At 46.3% G+C, this 18,192-nt stretch overlaps 1 protein-coding gene across 2 annotated transcripts in view; it reads left to right on the top strand.

Annotated features, from left to right (window-relative positions):
- Positions 1–5,360: 5,360 nt before the first annotated feature.
- Positions 5,361–18,192, top strand: part of PEX7 (peroxisomal biogenesis factor 7) — a 158,077-nt gene continuing 145,245 nt past the window's right edge. The window contains exons 1-3 of one of the 2 annotated variants that reach the window (XM_075597837.1): positions 5,361–5,661; positions 6,959–7,016; positions 12,458–12,608. In XM_075597837.1, the coding sequence (XP_075453952.1) occupies positions 5,535–5,661; positions 6,959–7,016; positions 12,458–12,608 (336 nt within the window). In that variant the 5' untranslated portion in view covers positions 5,361–5,534. The remainder of the gene's footprint in view (positions 5,662–6,958; positions 7,017–12,457; positions 12,609–18,192) is intronic. The other variant, XM_075597836.1, reaches the window with a different exon arrangement.

Raw genomic sequence — 18,192 nt, 5'->3', positions numbered from 1 at the left:
GGTGCTAAGGGGCAAGTACTTTGTCACATAAACAGAGGTTTATGCTCAGACAAATTGGAGGAGGATTTAGCGAGTTTACAGTAAATAGGGCAGGTAGCCAAAAGCAGGTGAGTACAAGACTGCAGGGTAATGAATGAGAACCACCCACTCAGATGTATTCAATCCACCGATAGGCAGGGACAGGAAGAAGAGCAGGTGTAGAAAAATTGTTGAGAGCAAGACTTCCAGGGCCGTGCGGCACCTGCGGGTAACTTGCATGCAATGCGCATCACCCGTGATGTCATGGCGTCACGTGCGGTGTCCCCCAGCATTGTAGCAAGACGCACATCACCCGTTTCGTTACGGGACATGTCACGGGGCGGAGCCTGAGCGCGGTGCGTGCGGTGTCCCCCAGCTTGGTAGCGCAACGTGCGTCACCCGTCTCGTCACGGAACGCGTCACGGGGCGGAGCCGAGGCCCAATCCTCACAGTGTCTCAGTCGCACTAGTGATGCCACAATAACTGACGTCACTGATACCCGACGCGCGTTTCGTTCAACAGAACTTCTTCGTTCTCTCCATAACTGTTTGCGCTTTATATTATTATTAGATTAAAAGATATGTATTATTTTTACTATTCTGTTGAGGTCCTTGAGTGCATTATTATTGGATTCCTTTGTAAATATTGTTCAAGATCTACATGGTACCTAATGCAGGGTGCGTCATTTCGTTGGACGTCATTGGATCAGCGGTGAGGATTCCTTGTTGGTTACACATCTACGTAGCTGAAAGTGGTGTGTTTCAACCCAGTCATATTGGATTGTGAATTGAACCCTCTACGGAGGACAGCACTGCGGCGGCCATACACTTGGGCCACGGCCCCGCATGGGATTTGATTGAGACTACATTATCCATGACTGGAAGATAAGTGAATTTGCGGTGTGCTTCGGGGTGATTCATCAACCCTTGTTTGCGGAGCCTTATGGGATTCTTTGCGGTTTAGTAAGGAACTTCCGACGACTCACGGATCGATTTACGGATCGAGCAGCAAGGTACTCCGTACACCTACACGTTCATAACATCAGTTCCTACTGCCCTGGGACACGGGGCTCCTTGTTGACAGGCGCGCAACAGAGCGTTGATACCAAATCAGCATACCTGTGGAGCTTCAGTGTTTTAGAGTTGAGATATAATCTCTATATTGGAACTGTTTGCATTGCCTATTTGTCAACGGAGTCTGCAGATACTCAATTTCATCTATCTTCCTAGGAGGACATAAATATTCATGGTCTATGTTGACTTGTATACATCTCAGAAACCCACAAGGTTAATATCACAATCCACAATCCTATTTAGGATACAGCATCCATTCAAGTCCAATCTTTTTATTTTTCTAATATATTGTTTTTATTTCATTGCCTTATGTACCATTTTTAGTGGTTATATGTTGTCTGAATTTTATTAAATTTGTATTGATTGTATGCAATATAGGTGTGTGCGCTTATCAATCTGGTGTTCACGTGTTTAGGAATTGGTTATTCCTTGATGAGCAGCCCTTTCTAATTGCTTTATTTATATAGCTTTATTCCCTGGCTTTTGATCTGTCTACAATATCTATATCTCCCTCTCCTTAATTTGTGTACACAGAATATATATTTTTCAATTGTATTTTTTTTGTGCGCTGGTCCTTTTTTTTTGTTTTGTTTTTTCCTTCACATAGTTTTATATATTTATGTATATTTGTTTTTACTACAACTAGTAGTACAATTATATAATACCAACTAGTGGCGTGGCTGGTGGCCTGGTTGCTGGGTACTCGGGAGGGGTGTGGGTGGGGATGGGAGGAGAACTGTGTGCTGCCAGTGCCTAGTCTCTCCGACTATAGGCTAAATAGAAACAATAAGGGAAAGGGGGGGGTGGTGGATTGGGCGCGTCTTAGACAAATGTGAATAACAATAAGTGACAAAGCGTTATATATATAACAACAGTGCAAAAACTTCAAATGTGAATAATGTGATTAACCTTCACCAACCCTTGGTGAAATAAGGTAATATAAAAATACAACAATACAAATAGAAACAAGTCTAGTAGCACTAGCAAATATAGCAAGTGATGTTAACAAATATAACTTCCCGAGGTTTAGACCTCAGGGGGTTCAGAGGGGGTGCCAATATCTCCTGCAAGTTTAAATCTCCCAAGGCACGGTCCACGTGACCAGGACACTTAGCCCCAAGATACCGGCACCACGTACGGAGTCCTGTATCTCAGGAAGCAGGGGGTCCCGGACCTAAAATTAATGCGGTTCTGCTCCAGAGACTTCCTGCTTCAATAGTGTGTACCAAAAATACAAATGAAAGTCAAGCTTAATTACCCTAGTGGCCAACTGTTTACCCCCTGGGAGGCCTAACCACCCACAACCCTCTAGACCAGGGGTGCGCAAATTGGAACGCGCTGGATATTGTTTGGGAGGCGTGGTGTTTGCAGAGGCCCCGCGCTCTTCCCCAAGGCATTTAAGTTAAATGCCCCGCGCGAGGGCCCTGTAACCTCAACTTACTGGGGTTCTGTAGTCTTCTGGACGCGTTGCCATGGCAATGCGGCATCAAATGATGCTGCGGGGTCATGTGATGTACGCGTCACCATGGTAACATGGGTCAAATGACGCTGTGGGGTCACGTGACGTTACATGGCCCGTGGCGTCATTTGATGCCGAGTCACAGAGAAGGGGGGCGCGAGCGGTGTGGTTGTCGCACAGGGGGGCGCAGGTCCAAAACTTTGCGCACCCCTGCTCTAGACTAATGCCCAATATCCCTATTAGCCAAGTACGGCTTACAGTGGTTTTGGGCATTAATAAAAAATAAAATACACAGGCAGTACTTACCCCCATATATATATATATATATATATATATATACATACATATATATATATATATATATATATATATACATACATACATTTGAAACATAAAACCGTTGATTGTCACTGTGGCTAACTAGCCCCTCTCAATAGAGAAAAACGAAGAGAAGAGCAGAGCACTAAATCCAGTGTAAACAAATTACAGAGATTGCGTTCCCAATGCGATTTAGGGTTAATCACTGCAAAACAGGGACAATACGGTGTTGTAGGGGAAAATATGACATATGTGGTGTACATAGAATTTAACTCGTCTGTCCCAACACGATTTAGGGTTAATCAGCCGGGCAAACTGCCTTTATTATTGGCCTGATTAACCCCCGATCGTCACAGACCCGCAATCCGACAGTCCGTTATCCGACGGCGGTTTGCAGGACGCATTACATCGGATAAGTGAGGACCGGCTGTATATCTGTTCATACATCACAGCCTTCTTGAGAATAATACCTTTTGTGTGTTTTTTGTTCTTCAACTTTTGGACAGTTTGTTGTGAATGAGATTGTTACATGGAAGTGTTTTGCAGTTTGTGATATTATATTAACTGGATTTCTTTACAAGTGGCAATAATGTGAGAGTTGAAGTGATATTCTGTGTGTACATTTTTGTTTGACTTTAAGACAGTGCTTGATCGTCGTGACAATTGCCGCCTTCCTAGACAATTTTGTTGCTGGTGCCTCGACTGCCAGGCTCGTACCATATATTATAGGCTAAAGCAGTAAAATTCAGGGCATTATTGAAAACCCTGCTCTCTGATTAGTTAAAATTCCGTGCATTATCAGTAATGCCCGGAATTTTAGCAGCTTGCAAAGTGCAGTTTTCAATGTGTTTATTTCCAGCCGTGTTTATGGGTGTAGCATGTGTGTGTAGCAGCAGTTTGTGTGTGTGTGTAGAGGTGTTGTGTATAGAGGTGCAGTGTTGTGTGTGTAGAGGTGCTGTGTTGTGCTGTGCTGTGTGAAGAGATGGGGGGGAGAGTGCAAAGTTTAGTAAGTGGCTGCATTTTTGATTGTGGCTGTAGTGTGTGTGTTGTGCTGTTGTTGTATGTGTAGCAGCAGTTTGTGTGTGTATAGAGCTACTGTGTGTGTGTATAGAGCTCGTGTGTATGTGTGTCAGTGTCAGCAGCAGTGTTTATGGGTGTAGCATGTGTGTGTAGAGCTGCTGTGTTGTGTGTGTAGAGGTGCTGTGTTGTGAGTGTAGAGGAGGTGCTGTCTTGTGTGTCTAGAGCTCCAGTGTTTGTGTGTGTGTGTGTGTGTGTGTGTGTGTAGAGGTGCTGTGTTGTGTGTGGTGTGCTGTTGTGTGTGTGTGTAGCAGCAGTTTGTGTGTGTTGAGCTGCTGTGTGTGTGTGTGTGTGTGTGTGTGTGTGTGTGTGTGTGTGTGTACACAGAGGGGACGGCAGTGTGTGGATATAGATAGCTGCAGTGTAAGCGTATATAGAGGTGGTTTCATGTATTTACCATTTTATTTTAATAAAAAAATCTATTTTACTATACAAAAGTGTCTTATTTATGAAAAAAGCCTACATTTAGCCTATAATAGTAGTAATAATCCCCTCAGAACAGGGCATTACTGGCCAATAATGCCCTGGCTGGGTTAAAGTCCCTCGGCTTCGCCTCGGGCCTTCAACTTTTCCAGGCAGGGCATTATTGGCCAGTAATGCCCTGTTCTTCTGGGATTATTACTTAAATATAGCACACAATAGTGTGAGAATTAAATTGGCACAAAGTAACCATATTGTTTGACACCAGTTAATGTCCGAGAAGTATATCCTATTCATGTGGAGCATTACCAACGGATGTGAATTAAGCTCTTTGTTTGCACTATAGAAGCTCCTGCACCCTTCATTTTTACATCTGCCGATCTACACCTTGCCTGCACGGAGCCAGCACCCTGCAAAGGTATGAGACATTGAGCAAAGGCCTGTAAATAGTGTATCATGATTAGGATGACCAGACGTCCCGTTTTTTTGTTGTGTTCCGGGTCACGACTTTTCTTTTAAATGCCCCGTTTTTTTGCCGGTTGCACATGCGAAGATTGGCGCTTGCCGGCCGCGCAAGCGCACATCACATGAGCAACTGGTGACGATCGCGCATATGCAGCTGGCAAGTGGCTGTGGTTGGTGCCACTCTTGCGCATGTCAAAATTTGTCCCGGTTTGTCCTGGGAAAAATATGGTCATCTTAACCATGGTGTAAATTCCTTAAGAGCAAAGCAAGGATGGTTACTCATGCATGTGTAAATGTGCGGTGCAGCCCTTTAGAGAGCTCCTTGAAGGATATTATGTTACCCACCAGTGATGGAGAGGAAAAATGTGGAAAACATAAAAGTGAGGCTTGTACACATCCTGGGGAGCTTCAATAACAGTACACACGCTGCTCCTCCTTCCCTGTGCATGGCTCCCCTCCGTGTCACCGTGCTCCTGTTCCTCCCTCCCCTGTGCTACAGTGCTCCCTGCCTCCTCCCCTCATGTGTCACATTGCATTGCCCCTCCCCCTGTGTCAGTTACTGTGTGTGCACAGTGCACAAGGAAGTGGTGGAGGGAGAAGAACTGCACGTCATTTCCCAGACCATACTCGGCTCCTGTGTGCCGGCTGTTTGTTACTGTGTGTGAAGCCCTGCAGGAGGATATGCACCGTATGCTGCAGCAGGCATGGCTGCAGGAGGCGGTGTGACCCGGGCAATCCGTTTGCCGGGCAGGCACGGCTATGCAGTGGAGTTCTCCCCTTACAGCCAGTCTCGCTTGGCATGTGCAACTTCCCAAAACTATGGCATATCAGGTGAAGGAGGCTTTTGCCTTTTTCTAGGCTTGTGATAATTGACAGATTCCTACTGTAGTAACTGTTTTTTTTTTTCTGATGAGCAGGGTCATAGGTTTACTTTCAATATGTTAAAAGAATGAGGAATCCTGCTTCTAACGCCATGAATACAAAATAGTGAAGAATCTTAAACTGTACCTATTTAGCAGATACACTACATAGTAGATTCCTGTAAGGTCAGCTGGTACTACTGTATTAAACATACTGTTTTTTTGTGTGTGGTAAACTGCATAGGTTAGGGCCGCAGGGGTGCTCAATCTCCAGTCCCCCCCCCCTGCTTCAGCATAGGTGGTTCAATCAGAGGCTCAATCAAACACTGAGCCACCTGTGCTGAAACAGGGATATCCTGAAAACCAGACCTGTTGGGGGGGAGGGGGTGGGTGGGCTTGAGGACTGGAGTTCAGCACCCTTGTATAGGGACTTCAATAGGAATTGATTGGAAGTTGCTCCATCCAACAGTAGATATTGACACCTATTTGCATGTTCAAAATGTTGGAGGATCTGCATACTACAGTATTTGTTGCATGGTATGGCGTCTTGTATTACAGTACTTATTTATTTGACATGAACTATGTAAACAATATGGTTACCAATCACTTATTAGAATAAAAATGGACAATATAGGTGTTAGTCTGCTGGTTCCTGACCTGTGCTGCATGTACAGTACAGCACGGGCGTCATCAGGAGAGGCCAAGGTCCAGCAGAAGTCTTCACCACATAAGCCCTATTAATCAAATTGTAATGCTTTCCTTTTCTTCTTTTTTCCCCTTCTACACAGTTCAAGTCAGTGGCTAATAAAGCGGTCCGCTTCATTTACAGTATCTGCCAAATTTTTCAGACAGGAATATGAACAGGGCGACATTTGTAATTGTGTTTTGGAGAGGTGTTCAGGGAAGATTAGATGTGGGTAAACTCCAAATGATAAAATAGATTGAAGGAGTAAACACCACTAAAAATGAAAAAATACACCCTGATGATCTTTTTAAATCAGCTGATTACATCTTTTTTTTGTTGAACCTTTTTGTTCTCCTTAAGTCTCACTGATTTTTTAACACCAGTGGCCTTATCGTGGCATCTCACTGATACACTTACATGAAAATTTTGTTTTTGGTCTCTCAAACGCAATCTCACATTTTATATGGAGGTTAAAATCCCTGGCATATCGATATGTGAACTTTCTCAAAATGTAGTACATTGTAAAAATCTATTTCAAATTATGTACATAGTTATTCTCATAATTTTTGTCTTGCTTCTTTAGGTTGTGGGACTCTGGTTGTCCTGGAAAAAAATGAAACTGGTCTTGCTGTTATTCGAAGGTAATACAATTATGTTGACAAAAAAAAAAAAAATATATATATATATATATATATATATATATATTATACACTCACATACTTCCATCCTGAAATTGCAAATATATATATTTTTTAAGCCTTTACATTTTAATCTTGTGTAGCACCTTTCCTCTCCCCCACCCCCCTCCCTAAGGCTGTGCGTATAGTGCCCGCGATGGGCGACGGCGATGCGACGTCGCCCAAAAACAAATACATGGCCGCTGCCGCGTGCGCTTATAGTAAGTGCAACGGCGACAATGCGACCGAGCGACGTCGCGTCACCAAATTTGGAAGCTGGCAATATTTGATTTTTCAAGGGCTGTCGCCTCGTGACAGCCCCTGAACCAATCAAATGTCAGCCTGCGCCGCCGCCGCAAAGCGAAATATAACTTTTGCTGATGGCGACGGGTGACGTCACCTGTCCCGTCACCCATCCAGTCGCCTGTCGCGGGCACTATATGTGCGGCCTAAGAGATCATGTAGCTACCGGGTGTATTATGGAGCTGGTGGATACCTGTTGGATTTACAGAAGGCCTAAGGGCTCTGTGATGTTGAGGGGAGACATCAGGTCAGGCTTTCAGCTGGTTGTTCGTAGTCAACGCAGCGCCTCCATCCCATGAGGATCCTGGTGTGACCAGGAGGGGCCTCACAAGCAACTCTTTTCAAAGACCACACCAAGGATGGTATAACTGTACTTTATTTGGTACAGCAAGCATTATCAGTCTTTATTCACCTGAAGGCAGTACCCAGGGCTTGAGGCCCTAAGTACCCCTCCTCAGCTACCTTACCCCCTAACAGGGTAAGGCCTCAGCCCACTCCTATCCAAGAGAGGCGTTACTGGTGCTCTCTCCACATGGGGAGGTCAGCACAGAACTAACTGCTCCACTCTTAGGCCTCGGGCATGAGCGCTGACCCGTGCTGAGGCGCTCGGCAGTGAGCCCCTGCAGCCGCAATGAGCGGCTTTAGCAGGGGCTCGCGCACGCTTCCGCACGCCTGCGGAAGCGTGTCTTAAGAAATCTTTCGTTTCTTCGCTTGCCGGAGCGCAGGGCCGGTCACGTGAGCGGTTCGCCCAATGAGGGTGAACCAGCTCCGTGATGTCACTGGCCCGCCCCCAGACACGCCCACGGACGGCGCGCTCTCTAAGGCCAGGGAAAGCACGGCTTCAGTCTCTATGGACTAAGCCTAACCTTAGAGGAAAACCCCCCTCCTTCTCAGGGGAGTGGCTTGTAAGATACACACACAAACACAGATATACAAACACACACACAGATATACTCACACACACACAGATACACACACACACACACACACAGATATATACACACACACACACACACACACACACACACACACACACGAGCAGTGGAGAGCAGAGGCAGCGACGGATGTGAGTGACTGGGGGGAGGAGGAAAGGCATGCGATCCGTGCAGGACAGGCAAATGTACAACTAACTCCCCCCCCCCCCCCCCAGCACCCCCCTACCTTCTCCTTTCACCCGGGGCAGAAGGGGACAGGACACCGTGCAGCCACCAGCAGGCAGAGGAGCCAGGAGCAGGAAGGCAGACACACACACTCACCGTGTGCTCTGCACAAAGCGGAAGCCCCGCCCCCGGCTTCCTCTCTGCCTGCAGCCAATCCCCTGCGGCCCGGCCGGCATGAAGGAGGGATAATGGGGAGGGATGGAGAGGAGGATAATCGGAGGGATGGTGGGGAGGGATAATCGCGGCGCCACTCTAGGCAAGCCATGGCGCACATATTGGGAACCACTGGGCTGGGCTGCAAATGTTCGTTAAGGGCCGCATGCCGCCCGCGGGCCGCGAGTTTGACATGCTTGGTTTACACCATTCCAGTGCTGGCTGTTTTTTCCCTCGGGAAATAGGGAGAGCAGTGATGGAACCAGATGCATATATTGATAAACCCAATTGCAATAAGTGTTTCGCTTACTGCTCTTATAAATGTAGCCCTTGTACCCCAACCACCCCCCCCCCCCCCCCCCCAAGTGAGATTGGGGTGGGTCTGCTTCTCCAGCTACTTCACTAGTTGTTGGGCTGTGCCTGTTGGTAAACAGGAGGGCTGAGTGCTCTGTGATGTTGTGGGGAGAAACATGACAGGATCACAGGTTACCTTAGTTCTTGCTTGGTGCAGTGTCTCCAGTCAGCATGGATCCTCTGTGATGGCAGGGGATGGCCCATACTGACACTTCTTATCTCAGCTTTGACTGTGAAGTACACTCATTTATATTTTCATGGTCTTTATTGCATGCAGATCACATAACAGAGCAGTTACATTCTTCCTTATTGCAGTGCCCTAATTCAGGCTTGAGGCCCAGGTTAGGCCTATTGGATCCCCCCTCACATCTCCTTATGAGATGTAGGGCAGATGTTGGGCACTCCACAGAGGGAGGAGAGAGTCACAGGGACCCAGAATTTAGGAAAGTGACAATATTTATATCCTTTGGGGAGTGGCTGTAACTCTGACTCATAACAAGTCCGATCTGGATACTGATGGGCCCTCACATCCAGTGCTTAGGAATGCCTTTAATGCAGTCTCTTTCTATTGGTTGTTTTCTTGAACAAGTGGGCGATGCCTGTTTCCACCGCCACACTGGATGCAGCAGGAGTTTAGAATGTTGAATGCTGAGTTTCACCAATGCAGTGTTGAGGGGAGAAGCCACAGGCAGGGAAAACTTGAATAAACACAGAATTTGGTGTTCCTGACAAATATCACAGTGCTAATTATATGGCTAAAATATTATTATTATTAGCTTTAAAAACGCTTGTGTTTACGACTAAAGCAGTTGGATGAGTAGTACAAAATTGTTTATTTTAGGTAAGCTAAACTGCCTCTCGCAATGAGTGTGAGAGACCAAAGATTGGCAAAGTCAAATGTGGTTTTAAATCTGACTCTCTGTTCCCCCAGATACAGAAAACCTATAACATTCGACAAAAATGTCATTATATTTTTAGTTTCCTTTTATATCAGTAAAACCCAAATTGATTTTGAACTTCATGTTTATTCTCGAACATTTATTCAATAAAAACATGTTTACTATTTTTCTTGCATTTTTCGTGTGCAACTATATACAGACAAAGAGTCCCTAATGAATGCACCCATAAACAATAATAATGTGGTATGATAGTTGTTACTTTAAAAAACCCTTAATTAGACATACTAAAAAATATTTTTTGTAAAGGGACTGGGTAAATAATCCATGACCCATCCCATCAACCTTCTAACAGGTCATGTTGACATTTTACAATAACAATTATAACAGATGTTTAATATTACAATATCTGTCCAATAGTGCTAATTACCTCAAAGTCACGTCAAGCTGTTGACAAGAATGTACTTCAACATTTATTGATTGACATAAATTGATAGTGCTCTTTTTTAATGTATTCAAAAGTTCATGTAATTTTTTCTAAAACATGGAGTAATGAATTACAAAAGTATATGCATCTCCATGCACTGGGCCACTCAGGCTGCGTCCATGGTTAGTGATGCCGTGCTGAGGCGCGCGGAGGCTCAGGGAAAGCGGGTGCTTTCCCAGGCCTTAGACCGCGCGCCGTCCGGGGGTGTGTCAGGGGCGGGCCAGTGACGTCACGGAGCTGGTTTGCCCTCATTGGGCGAACCGCTCACGTGACCGGCCCTGCGCTCCGGCAAGCGCGAAAATTAAAATTTTTGCTAAGACTTACGCTTCCGCACGCTTGCGGAAGCGTAAGCGAGCCCCTGCTAAAGCCGCTCTCATTGCGGCTGCAGGGGCTCAGTGCCGAGCGTAAGCGCGCCTCAGCACGGGTCAGCGCATAAACGCTGACCATGTCCGAGGCCTTATGGTGAAAGAGCTATACTGTGGTCATAAAAACAACTATAGGAATGGTGTAGTGCTGATGAATGATTATTCACTAAGCACCTATAACTGACGCAGTTACAGCACTCTAAATAGGTGCTGTCATAATGTCACAAGTGGATATTGTGATTAGAATCGACTCCTCTCTCAGACAAGTACAGAGTAGATCATAAGGATAGTATATCATTAGTCAGACATGCATTATCTCATTATATCTATGCTGATGTCAAGTTAGTGAATTCACTGCCCGATTTGGCTGTTAATGCACAACCTTCTGTCTCTGTTTGCACTTATTTGCTTTTTTCGTGTGCACTAAGGAAGGTCAAATTAAAATTCTTGGCCACATAAAAAGTCTAGAGGTGAATAGAACCAACACACCTGCAGATACAAATCAAGGTCTTTGGATTATGCAATGTGTATTATTTTTATTTCTCAATATAGCATCATAATGATGTATACTAGGATGGTATTCTGTATACTAGGATGGTACGTCCTATTCTGTTTTTCTGTTTTGAATAGTATCGCTTCTATTCACTTCTAAGGATTATAGTATCACCAAAAACAGTCTCTAGTAAGACAAAAGCTTCATTTTTTTAATATATTTTCTACAAAATACTGTAAGTCAAAGGTGCTTTCAAATGTGACTGCTTTACTTCATTCTTGTCTATTACTATGTATGGTTTCCAAGGATGAAATAATACAGGGCACAGTAAAAATATTTTCTCCTACTAATGAGCTCAGAAGAGCCACACTTTAGCATGGTTTCCTGGATCTCTCTGCTGCCTTTGACACTGTCATCACCCCTTCTCCTGCACAACCTACACTCAATTGGCCGCTACTCAATTTCTGCTGCTCTACTATGAAAATCCCTACAATGGCTTCCTATATCCTCTAGAATTACATTTTAAACCCTAGTTCTGACTTACAAGTCTCAATAATGCTGCACCCCCTTACATCTCATTCCCAAATATATCTCTAAACGCCCCCTTGGTTCTGCCCATGATATCCGCCTCTCCTCCTACCTTATTACCTCCTTTCACTCCCACCAATAGACTTCTCCCATGCTGCCCCCTCTGTGAAATTCCCTACAAAGCACCATCTGACTCTCCCCCTGCGTTGAGACATTCAAAAATTCTCTGAAAACTCCCCTTTTTAAGGAAACCTATCTGGCATACTACCAACATCCACACCCAACCTTATTGGTACCAGCTGTGCGGCTGGACCAAACTCCATGCTATCAAACACACTAACACCACATCCCTAAACCTCAATAGATCCAGCTATGCGGCTGGACCATACTCCATTCTGAGGCATCTTCCACCCCCACAATGAGCAGCCACTTTACATTTTGTTTCAACATTGCCCCCTATTCTCTCTAGATTATGAGCACTCGTAAGCAGAGTCCTCATTACCTTCTGTCTCTGTTTGCACTTATTTGTCCTTATTTGTATGTCATTCTGTTTATGTAATTGATATCACTGTGCACCCCCACTGTATATATGAATATGTTTGCGCTTTGCAAATGATGATGATAATAATGGTAGTAACGATGTTTTCTTGGTGACACTGATTTTAGCTTTGACTGGAGTGATGCACTTTTTGATGTAACATGGAGTGAGGTCAGCGACAATATCCTGGTAACTTCCAGTGGAGATGGATCTCTGCAGCTTTGGGATACATCAACGCCCCAAGGTCCTGTACAGGTCTACAAAGAGCACACTCAAGAGGTAGGAAGCAAGTCTCTAAATACAGTGTAAAATTACAACATCTGTAAAGACATACAAACATAAGTGAAGTTCCCTGCACACTAAAGAAGAAATTACTAGAGAAATGAGCCAATTTCAAAAAAACAATAATTTACTGGAAAACAGCAATCCACATATACAGAAGGGAGTACAAAATCACAAAGTGCATAGATACTCTAACCGTAATACTTTGAACTAAAAACACAGCAAAAAAGGAGATGTAGTCAAAAAGAGGCAGTAGACAACAAGGAGAAATAATTATCAGCCAAGCAAGTGCATGGGGTCTCAACAAATCTGTTCTGGGGCCATCATTCTAAAATCCCATGAACGTGGAAGCAAAAGGGAATGTTAAATTGCAAAAAAGAGGTGTCTATACCACTGCGGACTAAGTTATCAGAACGGGAACATCGTAGGGACTTGTGTATTTCGACCATGTATTTGGATTGACGATCAAAAACTCTTGTCACCCACTTCAAAATCAGACGGGAGAAAGGGAAGTTCCTTTGACTTTGGGAACAGGCCGGAAGATGGGATTCATCCCCTGAAACGCTGCCCCTTTAGCTTGCTTAACTTCTGTTTCCTCCTCCATTTGTGAATTCTATAGTCCCTTTTTGCTTCCACGTTCATAGGATTATAGAATTGACTCCAGTATTTACCGTTTATTTTGTTAACTTTTTTCTTCTCAATTCAATGTCTTGAACAATTGTGTGTGTGTGTGTGTGTGTGTGTGTATGTGTGTGTATATATATATGTGTATGTATATATGTGTAAAACGGAAATAGCCGTGTTAGTACAGTTGCGATAGTGCAGAATAAATGAGTTATTCAGTATTAGGTGATACCTTTTTTATTTGGACTAACAATTTATGTCATAGGACAAGTTTTCGAGAGTTTCGATATATATTGTACTAGCTGAAAGAGCCGGCGTTGCCCGTGTGTTAAATTTCCCGCTAGGAGGGGGGGGACAGTGAACGGGAGGGGGGACACAGTGAACAGGAGGGGGGACACAGTGAACAGGAGGGGGGACACAGTGAACAGGAGGGGGGACACAGTGAACAGGAGGGGGGACACAGTGGACAGGAGGGGGGACACAGTGGACAGGAGGGGGGACACAGTGGACAGGAGGGGGGACACAGTGGACAGGAGGGGGGGACGACAGTGGACAGGAGGGGGGGGACAGTGGACAGGAGGGGGGGCAGTGGACAGGAGGGGGGGACAGTGGACAGGAGGGGGGGACAGTGGACAGGAGGGGGGGGGACAGTGGACAGGAGGGGGGGGGACAGTGGACAGGGGGGGGGACAGTGGACAGGGGGGGGGGACAGTGGACAGGGGGGGGACGACAGTGGACAGGGGGGGGACGACAGTGGACAGGGGGGGGGGGACAGTGGACAGGGGGGGGGGACAGTGGACAGGGGGGGGGACAGTGGACAGGAGGGGGGGGGACAGTGGACAGGAGGGGTGGACAGGAGGGGGGGGACAGTGGACAGGAGGGGGGGGGACAGTGGACAGGAGGGGGGGGGACAGTGGACAGGAGGGGGGGGGACAGTGGACAGGAGGGGGGGGGGACAGTGGACAGGAGGGGGGGGGGACAGTGGACAGGAGGGGGGGGACAGTGGACAGGAGGGGGGGGACAGTGGACAGGAGGGGGGGACAGTGGACAGGAGGGGGGGACAGTGGACAGGAGGGGGGACAGTGGACAGGAGGGGGAGACAGTGGACAGGAGGGGGGGACAGTGGACAGGAGGGGGGGACAGTGGACAGGAGGGGGTGGACGACAGTGGACAGGAGGGGGTGGACAGGAGGGGGACGACAGTGGACAGGAGGGGGACGACAGTGGACAGGAGGGGGACGGACAGTGGACAGGAGGGGGACGGACAGTGGACAGGAGGGGGACGGACAGTGGACAGGAGGGGGACGGACAGTGGACAGGAGGGGGACGGACAGTGGACAGGAGGGGACGGACAGTGGACAGGAGGGGGACGGTGGACAGTGGACAGGAGGGGGACGGTGGACAGTGGACAGGAGGGGGACGGTGGACAGTGGACAGGAGGGGGACGGTGGACAGTGGACAGGAGGGGGACGGTGGACAGTGGACAGGAGGGGGACGGTGGACAGTGGACAGGAGGGGGACGGACAGTGGACAGTGGACAGGAGGGGGGGACAGTGGACAGGAGGGGGGGGACAGTGGACAGGAGGGGGGCGACAGTGGACAGGAGGGGGGCGGGACAGTGGACAGGAGGGGGGTGACAGTGGACAGGGGGGCGGGGACAGTGGACAGGAGGGGGGGGACAGTGGACAGGAGGGGGGGGGACAGTGGACAGGAGGGGGGGACAGGAGGGGGGGACAGGAGGGGGGGGGGACAGTGGACAGGAGTTACCCTTATCGCACGCTTTCAACTGTGCACCCCTCTTACCCTATAATAAATATATCCTTCTCTGACGTTGACCTGACCTGCCTTTTACTCTTTTAGCAGCCAACAAAAATGGAAACACATGACCTTTTATACCACCACCCCATTTTAAAACCACACCACCCTCCCATTCGACTTCCACCCCGCCTCCACTTACCTTCCCCTTCGGTGCGCCTTCCCCCTTCAACAGGGGGGAGCAGGGCAGGAGATGGCCACGGGGGGAGGGGCAGAGCAGCCTCTTCCGATCGCTGCCCAGAGGGGTGCACAGTTGAAATCGTGCGGTAAGGGTGACGACAAGGTGGAGTAGTGCGGAGCGCCATTTTAATACTGTGGCGTCCGCCAGGATGGAGTAGTGCGGAGCGCCATTTTAATATTGTGAGCCGGTGGCATAGGGGGGAAGGTAGCGGGGAGGTGAGGGGGGGTGATGGCGGGGAGGGGAGCTGTGGGTGAGGAGGGGTGATGGTGGGGGGAGCCAGCGGGGAGGTGAGCTGTGGGTGAGGTATGGTGATGGGGTGAGAGTCTGTGGCAGTATATGTGTGTGTGTGTGTCACAGTGGAGTAGGTGTGTCTGTGATGTCAGCGTACCTGTTGGCCAATGAGAGTCGTGGGGGAGGCGGGCCATGGGCGGGCGGACCACGGACCAATCAGATTACCCACATCTACTAACAATCTCACATTTCAGTTATATATACAGTATATATATATATATCATACATCATAAGTTATGGTGGGTGTTGAAATGTATGGTAAACCAACCCAGCCTAGAAATATTTCAAAGCAAGTTTATACCAACCTCACACTGATGATACCCATCAAGGTTGAAACATGTCTGTGGAAGTGGTTTATACTTGCTTTGCTAGTCCCATGCTGTGTTTAAAAGCTGTTGTGAACGGCTATATATCAGCTTAAATGGGCTCCATGTGAATGGATATTACAGGCAAAAGGTGACACGTGCTCATTTGCTTGTCATCTCCAGAATCCCTTGCTGCAGTGGGAGCACTGTATGCGAGGTGATAATGGTTGAAATGCATGGTTGCAGACCTGTCTGAGACATGTGAATGTGCTCACAAGTGATATTCTATATATATATCTATCTATATCTATCTATCTATCTATCTATCTATCTATCTATCTATCTATCTATCTATCTATCTATCTATGTATATATATATATCATACCATACCATACCGGTTGCAACATGACATCAAGGGACAGCACGCAGGTAAATAAATCATAAATTTTCTATATTTGATAAGACACAAAAACCGACGTTTCGGTCCCCCAGTGGGACCTTTCTCAAGATTGTGCAATTGAATGCAGTGCACAATACATATATATACCCCAAACCCCAGTGCAATTCAACAATACCAATCACAGTTAATAAGCCTCACCTGCCTATGTGACATGCATCCACAGTATCAGCAGGTATAGAGCGGCCATTTTTAATATATTAACTCTATATTTGTTTACCTGATATGTGTTTGAGCATGCGCAAAAGGCTCAGGAATTGCATAATGTTACTGCTGAGAGACTACATAAGTCGTCCAGACCCAGCGATATCTTGGATAACCGGAGAGAGTGCGCATGGGCTAAACTGATCTGGAACTGATACCTGGATAGATTAACTATTGCAGGGACGCGCAAAATACACATTGTAACTGCAAGTGAAGCGAAACATGTGAGACACCTGATGTGCTCACCGTAAATGTGCAAAAAAAAATGTGAGGGAATAAAACATATATACACACGTGTGGATGACGTGGCTGACTGGAATCTAGGTCAGTGTATGAATGCTGAAAGCACTCAGCCATATAACGCATAATGCGTAGTGTAAGAAATGATAATGCAATGATGACTCTATGCATCCTGTCAGGAAGCGACACCTTAAATACCAACATAAATACATAATGCAGACAATGTCAAATAGAGAAACTGGTAATAAATTATAATAAATGCTGTGTCACACTCACAGCAAACATTGCCACAGGTGGCTCTGGACTGCAAGGGACCTGAGGTGTCTGACACACTGCAATGCACCAAATACGTATGATTAATGCAACAGCATACATAGAAAGTGAAAATGCATCAAAGCATAATAATTTGCACAAACAAAAAAGTCAGTATATACTGTAAATGCTGAAAGCACTCAGCCATAGAACTCATAATGCGTAGTGTAAGAAATGATAATGCATTGATGACTGTATCCTGTCAGGAAGCGACGCCTTAAATACCAACATAAACACATAATGCAGACACTGTCACATGGAGAAACTAGTGATAACTTGAAGGCAGAATAAATGCTGTGTGTCACTCTCAGCAAACATTGCCACAGGTGGATCTTGACTGCAAGGGACCTAAGGTGCCTGACATGCTGCAATGCACAAAATACATATGGTTAATGCAACAACATCCATAGATAGTGAGACAATGCATCAAAGCATAATAATTTGCACAAACAATGTGGCAACTACGTGAAATATCATCCAATGCAAATGAGGGCCAATATCTCCCCTTTTCTTTCTGTAGTGAATTATTATTTGTGTCAAACAGTATCTGGCTGATGTCCATGATCAGCATGTACAGTATACAGTATGCTGTGGAAAAGATTCCTAGTATCAGCAAACAACATAGTGGGGCTGTGCCCCTCAATACCCATTAGGGATTAGTTACATGGAGGAAATGGCTGACACCCCACGGCAGTATACTGGGGGAGCTTGAGAAAGGACAGAGAGGTCCGAAACGTCATTTCTTTTTCCTGTGATTGTCCCCTGATGCTTGTGTTGCTTTATTAAATTTAATCTTTTGACATTTTTGAGTGCTGCGGATTCTGTGCATTAGGAATCTATTTTTGTTGCTGGATGGTGATCCTGGCTTCACCGCAAGCACCATCACTGAGCAGATAAGTTTATCTCCTTTTATTTTCCCAGCTGAGTGCCCTAAACATTCCTGATATTTGTGTATGTATGTATATATATATATTAAGGTTATGGCTAAGGGTTGTTCATCTAATGTGAGCTTGAGATAAAAGGTGGCACTGTGTGCTCATTTGCATGTCATTTCCCAGAATCCCTTGCTGCAGTGGAAGTGCTGTGTGCTGGGCGATAATGGTGAAAGACAGGGTTGCAGACCTGTCTAAGACATGCAAATGAATATACAGT

Source organism: Ascaphus truei, chromosome 4 (genome assembly GCF_040206685.1).
Source record: "Ascaphus truei isolate aAscTru1 chromosome 4, aAscTru1.hap1, whole genome shotgun sequence".
Classification (NCBI taxonomy): domain Eukaryota; kingdom Metazoa; phylum Chordata; class Amphibia; order Anura; family Ascaphidae; genus Ascaphus; species Ascaphus truei.
Note: the sequence above shows the minus strand (reverse complement) of the source record. Positions and strands in the feature narration are given on the sequence as shown.